The sequence below is a fragment of the Equus quagga genome, chromosome 1 (assembly GCF_021613505.1).
Source record: "Equus quagga isolate Etosha38 chromosome 1, UCLA_HA_Equagga_1.0, whole genome shotgun sequence".
NCBI lineage: Eukaryota > Metazoa > Chordata > Mammalia > Perissodactyla > Equidae > Equus > Equus quagga.
Window position 1 is genome coordinate 5,133,443 of NC_060267.1, and position 7,536 is coordinate 5,140,978.

The 7,536-nt window shown below is 35.6% G+C and overlaps 1 protein-coding gene across 1 annotated transcript in view; it reads right to left on the bottom strand.

The window, feature by feature from the left end:
* Positions 1-209: 209 nt before the first annotated feature.
* LEMD3 (LEM domain containing 3) overlaps positions 210-7,536 on the bottom strand; it is a 66,884-nt gene continuing 59,557 nt past the window's right edge. Inside the window, exons 10-13 of the mRNA XM_046681660.1 lie at positions 4,662-4,743; positions 2,773-2,878; positions 2,596-2,674; positions 210-2,370 (exon numbers count right to left, since the gene is read on the bottom strand). Of these exons, the coding sequence (XP_046537616.1) occupies positions 2,207-2,370; positions 2,596-2,674; positions 2,773-2,878; positions 4,662-4,743 (431 nt within the window). The 3' untranslated portion in view covers positions 210-2,206. The remainder of the gene's footprint in view (positions 2,371-2,595; positions 2,675-2,772; positions 2,879-4,661; positions 4,744-7,536) is intronic.

A 7,536-nucleotide genomic window follows, 5' to 3' on the forward strand; every position in this document is an offset into this window, starting at 1 on the left:
TGAAGACATTTTCAGAAATAAAAGAAAGATGCTGAGAAATGGATGGTTAAAATTAACTCTAGGGTCTTCATTCATCTTTATAAGCATATGTATATTTACAGAACCCCAAAAAGATTTTAAATAAAGGCACATATTTTCACTGGTAAAAAAAAAAAAAATAAAGACACAGGGCACTTAAAGAGTTTTTCAAAAGCCAAGACACATAAAAAAAAAACCTAATAAATTTTTAATTAGAAGTTTTTCCTTTTTTTTTAAACAGGACAAGTAACAGATTACATCAAACTTCAGAACTTCTCAAATATCTAATTATTATACACATTCCCATCTGTCTTGCAGGGAGAGATCTTGGTCGGCTTAACAGTTTCAGGTAAAATAAGCTGCATAATAGTATATATTACAATAATAAATGTACAATGTTTACATGAAATATGTTTTAGAAGAAAAAGATGCATCTGCATCAAAAGGCGACATTTTAAAATGCCACAACTGTTTTTTACATTCACTCTTGCAACAGGTCAGAAGATGGGGGTCTCTAAGCTCAGATAAATCACTATGATGCACATAAAATACAGAAAGATTATTTTATATATTATATATATATTTATATTTTCACACTTTAGCATCTGGGACATAAAGTGAGAATTTAAAGTTTATTCTCTTCAGATAACAAATCATTTTTTATTCTTCATAAACATGGTGCCCACAAAAGCACATAGGTAAGGCACGAGAGGGTTTTCTCTTACAGAACAGTGTGCATCATGTTTACTTAACCAGAAAACGTGCATTATCTGTGCAAGTTCATGCTGCAAACCCAACACATATACAACAAAAAACAAAAAGGAAACTGAGCTTTAAACAAAATCAAAATTGGTACAATTCCAGCTGTTTCACATATTCATTTGGACTGATAATGACATATCAACAGGTTATTTTTAAAAAGCCAATGTTACAAGTAAACTTTACTTGGCAACTATTTTAATCTGAAATCATAAACAGTAATAAAGTAACTTTACTGAAACAAAGTAAATACTGAGGCACAAAGCGAAGCAACGGTCACTCGGGCATTTACATATTGCAAACTGTCATGACCCAAAATTGCAAATATAATATTTCAAATACACATTTTGCTGCAACAATGTGCCCTGCTTTAAACTTGACACGTAACAGGGGAGCTAACATTTCATTAAATTATAAATAGATTGGGAAAATGAATGACCCCAATGGTACTATATCATAGTCCTAGTATTTATAATAAATACAGATTTTCACAAAATAGTTTTCCAATATCTGCCAATTGCTTCTTTATTGCTCACATAAATTTGAATCCATTACAACTGGTATCGGAACTTTCACACAAAATCATACTCAGACATTTTTATATAAAACTTATAAAAGATATTTTAAACTTGTATCTAATACTTCCAGGCATCTGGCTGTTTGATCTATGTGATAGTACAGCCACATGTATATATGTGTGTGTATATATACACATATACACATACATATATATATACATACACACATATATACACATACATATATATACACATTAGATTATGAATAAAATAGGAAGCTTATTTTACTGCTTTAATGCAGACATCCTCACAAAACAAGACTACTTTCGCCACCACCAGCATTTATACATATATACAAAAGCCAGTTTAAGTACATGTACATCCACTTATATGTAACCACTAAACCCAAAGTAATTTTTCCAAATTCCAGCTGTAGCAAATGAGTCTCTTACAAGCAATAGAAACCTAAGGTTAAACTGGGAAATTAACAGTTTTACTACAGTAGCCCATAAGGAACTATGCAGGTGACTATATACAAAAATTCACAACATTAGTTCACAGGAAATTATGGAAATACAGGAAGCCTCTTGACCATGCTTTTGTGTGGTTATCCAGACACTTCTTGGTGCAAAAATACAACCATCACATCTGAAAATGCTTAAGAAAGTCAATGTTCCTCATGCAAAACTTTAAATGCATTGGTTTAACTGAGCTCCAAAAACTGAATGAAACAACTCAGCATTGCTGCCTCACTGCCAAGTCCCTTTGGAACTTAAGATTTCTGGAACGTTTGAACAGAGCTATATTCAATAAAAATATTACATACAAAAAGCATTTAAAAAGGAAGACAGGAAGCCAAACAGGAATTTTCCTATTGTAAGTAACAGTCCTAGGAGTAGAAGAAAGTCTTTTCAGGAACCAACTTGAGAGTTGGCTAGGCCAGTCCGAAGACGAAGATGAGACATAGAGTTCATATGTGTATTTGATGGCTTCAAGGGAGTGTTGCAAGTAAGAGCTTGGGGAAAGCGATGGTGATATCTATCTAGTCGTAAATATTTTACTGTAACCAATTTCCCTGTTGTAAGATAAAAATAGCATTTTAGATCTGTTAAAATGTGCTTAATATTTATAGAAAACAAACTGTGGTAAAAGACATATAAACACAAAATACAAATAAAATAATCTAAAATTATTACTCTAAAAATGCTAACCTAAAATTCTCCAATTTAAAATCTGGTATAGTTTAACAGTAAGCCATAATTTATCTTTTCAAAATGTTTGTAACACTCAAATTTCTTACCATCAAACCAAGAGCCATGCAATGCCTTAAAAGCTTTTCCAGCATATTCTGGAGACAGACATTTAACATACACACAACCCTGTGATATTAAAAAAAAAGAAAGAAAAGAAAAGAAACAGTTTTATTTTAATAGAAACAAATCCAAAATGTAGAATTCAATAGTAAAAGTTACTTTACCTCACGTGAATTTTTGTCTACGGCAATGTGCACAATGCCATCATTATCACTGCATTTTTCTAAAATTGCTTCTTGAATTGCCAAATGCCACTGATCCCCTATTTCCCTAAAAATTAATGAAAACAAAAATCAAAAGCCATTATTTCTATTCAGTAAGAAGTCTTCATCATCTCTCACAACATATATATCCTACCAGAATGGGGATACTTTAGAAACCACATCATTAAAACCAGTAGTAAATAAATGCTTGTTACTAGCAGCAGATAAAAAAAAAATATTAGCATTCAGAAGTCCCAGCCCTTCCCTCACTGTCCAGCATAAGAACACCCAGAATTGAGGCAATGAAGAATTAGCCCACCACAGAACACATGTGCTGCCATTTTTATGTTTAAAATCCTATGTACGTACAGTCATTTCTTTTCAGACAGCATTAATAAGCACTTTAATGAGTTGTAGTGAACTTGTAAAAGTTGAATATTATTTTATTTTTAATTACATTTTCAAATTCCTAAACTTAAGGAAAATTCTTAGCAGACAGTGTAGTCTGAGCTTGTCTTTTCCAAAATAATGCAAAAGTGATAAAGGCGAAGCATTTTGCACTAATAGTCCCCCTACTAGTATGAGAGTTTTAAGATTCCTGCTGCCGTAATGCACATTTGTCTTACTTATGAGATACATACGGTGCACAGGGGAGAAGGCGGCTACACTTCACATAGCAAATCTTCACCTTACGTAATAAAATACTGGTCTGGCATGGGTTTCCTAATCCCTAAGGTACGAGCTAAGATTCCCAATAGAGGGACCACCACACTGCTAACTATTTCTATCTATGCAAAACGGATGGGGGGGGCAATTTTGAGAATATACTGACAGTGCTTCTCTGCATTTCCAATTTTGCTGCCACTTATTTGGAATCTCATCAACTATTTCATGAAATAAATGAGTTATTAGATGGGAATTATGGGTATTTTATTGTAATACAATTTGCACTGTCAGGATTTTTTTAAAAAACAAAATTTGACCCGTTATATCACTGGACAGATAAGCAGTTGCCTTTAGGAAGTAAATTCTAAAGATTATTACAGTTTACATGTGAAATATTATGGCTTCAAAGGCAATAATTTTATTTATTTATTTTTTTGGTGAGGAAGATTGTCCCTGAGTTAACATCTGTGCCAATCATCTTTCATTTTGTATGTGGGATGCCACCACAGGGTGGCTTGGTAAGCAGTGTGTAGGTCTGCACCCAGGATCTGAACCCACGAACCCCGGGCCACCGCAGTGGAGCATGTGAACTTAACCACTATGCCACTGGGCCAGCCCCAAAGGCATTATTTTGACTGTGCTTTTTTTTGGATGCATATGCTGCTGTAATTATATACACAAAAAAGTTCCTCAAATATCAACTGGACATAAAAATTTCTCAAATTATTACATGGACAAGTAGACAAGATTGCAGAAGGGAAGGTGTGTACATCTTTGTAGAGAATTTTTTTACAGAGTTTGGAAATTTAAAAATAGTATTTTTATCTATATTGTCTACTGAGGCAAAGAATGTTGGAAGACAAGACTTACACCTTTAATAAAGGGTATTGCTTGTCATCATTTGTGTCATTAATTTGACTCAAGCATTTATCTACTCTGAGGATTCACCATGAATACAAAGATTTATAAAAGTTTTACAAATCATTATATATCTGTTGTCTTTTGGCCAAACTTTTGCTTGGAATTTAACAAAACAGAAGAAAAGAGAAAAAAATAACATTACTGCAGTTATTCGGAAGCAAAAGAGATTTTTCAATTATAGACATAGCATTATAAGAATATCATGCACATTTCAGCCAAATATTCCAATACAGATTACATGTACCTCTGATCATAATACTTACATAACTGGATCAAACATATTTCGAATCTTTAGACACGGTGTCAAACTATTTGGCGGCGAATTTCTTCTATCTAAATGAAATGCTACAAAAAAAAAAACTAGTTTTACGATTTGCCATTGTTCCATTTTGTTGAAAGGTATTCATTCAAAAATACTCACTGCCTTCTTTTACTGAGCCAGACCCCTGGTTAAGGTGAATAAGAGACACAGTCATTGCTCTTACAGAGTTTACAGTTTAGTGGGGGAGACAGATGAACAACAGTGTCACCCAAGAAATCATAATTGTGATAAATCCTAAGAAAGATGAATATAAAAAGCTGTCAAAGTAACTTAAGCTAGTTTATGCTGTGGAAGTAAAATATATGCTGGGATCTAAAGAATAAATACAAATAGGCAGAATGAAGAGAGACGTAAAGGACATTTCATGCAAAGGTGCTAACTTCTACACAGCCCTTGAGGGAATATTCAAATGACTAAAGGACAGCCATGTGGCTAGAGTGCGGAGAATAGAAAGATAAACCTGAAGAGGCAGATGCCACATTATTCAGGACCATGTAGGCCACATTAAAGTATTCAGACATTACCATAAGAGCAATAGAAAGCCACTCAAGTGTTTTAAGGACAGGAATAATATGATGTCATCTGTCCTTTAAAATTACAAATGTTTTCAATAGACTATTATGTGGAGAATCAATTAGATGGAAGCAAAAGTGAATGCAAGGAGACTAGTTAGAAGGTTATTATAGTTGTCTAAGAGGGAAATGATAGCAATGTGGATAAGACAAGCCAACAACATAGACGGAAATAAACGGACAGACCAGGACATATTATGGAGTATATTTGACTCAATTTGTTTAAAGGCTGCACATGATGGGGTAAGGGAGAAATTAAGGATAACTGCCAGGTTTACTGCAGAACCAAATGAGGAGGGGTATCATTAATTAGACAGGAACACTGGAGGACAGGGCAGTTTGGGGAGAAAGATACTGAGTTTGTGCACATGTTGAATCTGTGGTGTCCATCTCCTAGCAGAGAAGACAAGTATACAGCTTGATATAAAAAATCTGAAAACCAGAACAGAAGATTCAGTTCAAGATATAAATTTAGGAGTTATTTACATACACATGGTAAATGAAGTTACAACAAGAGATCACTGAGGCAGACAGGTAGACTGAGAAAAGAAGATGGCCTTGAGAAACTCCAACACCTAGACATCCAGAAAAAGAAGAAAATATAGAAAAGAAGACAGAAGAAATGGTCAGAGATGGAGGAAAGTCAGAAGAAACCGGCATTCTCAAAACCAAATGAAGACCGTTTCAAGGTAGGTTCAACTGCTAACACCGTTAAGTAAAACAAGGACAGAAAAGAAAATGTCCACTAAGTTGAGCAATATGGAGGTCTGAGAGCTGTTTCTTTGGAATGATAGGGATAGTAAACAGACGGAGTCAGCTGAAGAATAAACGGGAGGTGAAAAAGTAAAGACAGTTGAGTACAGTAAACTGTTTAATGCTGCTCGGCTGTAACTAGGTAGAGAGACAGGGTCATAGCTAGAGGACAATGCAGAGTCCAAGAATGTGTTTTAAAGATGAAAGATCCAGCAGAGGCAGGGATTTAAAACACAGCAAGGGAAGACACTCGCGAAGATGAGAGAGAATGGCATCCAGAGGGCTTGGATCCCACTCCCTCTAGAGAGAAGGGCTCGGGTCTTTGTAATGAGACAGCTCCTCAACTGCAATAGGAGGTGAGGATGAGTTGTGGATTCTGGTAATTTTATAAATTTGGTGGTGGAAATCTGAGGGAGGTACAATCTGATTGCTTCTATGTAAGTCATCACCCGAGAATCAGAAGAGAGAGAAAGGCAAAGTTTTGAAAAGAGGGGAAGAAATCTAAAATTGTTACTGAGAAGAGTAGGGAAGAGAACGACTAGTAAAATACGGTAAGAACATGAAAGTCAGGTAGTGCTGAGGGCCTAACTGAAGGTGACAATGCACGACTAGTAAAATACGGTAAGCACATGAAAGTCAGGTAGTGCTGAGGGCCTAACTGAAGGTGACAATGAACGACTAGTAAAATACGGTAAGAACGTGAAAGTCAGGTAGTGCTGAGGGCCTAACTGAAGGTGACAATGCACGACTAGTAAAATACGGTAAGAACATGAAAGTCAGGTAGTGCTGAGGGCCTAACTGAAGGTGACGATGAACGACTAGTAAAATACGGTAAGAACATGAAAGTCAGGTAGTGCTGAGGGCCTAACTGAAGGTGATAATGCAGGTTCCAGTCTGCCAAGTTGTAGGATTCTCTCCTGCTGTGCTCAGCCACTTGCACGTAGACAGGCTTAGATAAAACAGTTTCATCCTTGGTTCGAATTTACCAGGGTAAGATGAAGGATAGTAATGATTTAACAGTACTGGCAAGAGAGTGACTGGAAAGATGGATTGTGGACACAAAGATGGACAAGAAAAAGAAGTTAATTTAGGAGGAAGGCTAAAGAACTGGAGAAAGTAGATGCTTCGAAGAACTGGAGATTCTGGGGAGTTTAAAAAAAAACAAATACATAAAGCAAGAAAGTTGAAAGGATGAGTTTATGGCTAAAGTACCAGAGTGCATTAATTAAAGATTTCAGAAGTATCTAGTGATAAGAAATGTCTGGGATGTGAATGTTCAAAGAGCGTCTGATATGGGGTAGAGGAATGGTCATTGGACGTGAAAATTATTGCCAAACCCCAGATCAAGAAGGTCTGTGAACCTCTAGTGCCTTCCAGACCTCTCTAGCAGTGTATAGGTTCTGTTCTTCAATGACCTTTTAGTTGCAAGTAATCTGACTTCCTGGACATTCCAGTACTGGCCTGGGCAGCAGGTGAACCAGGGAAGATACA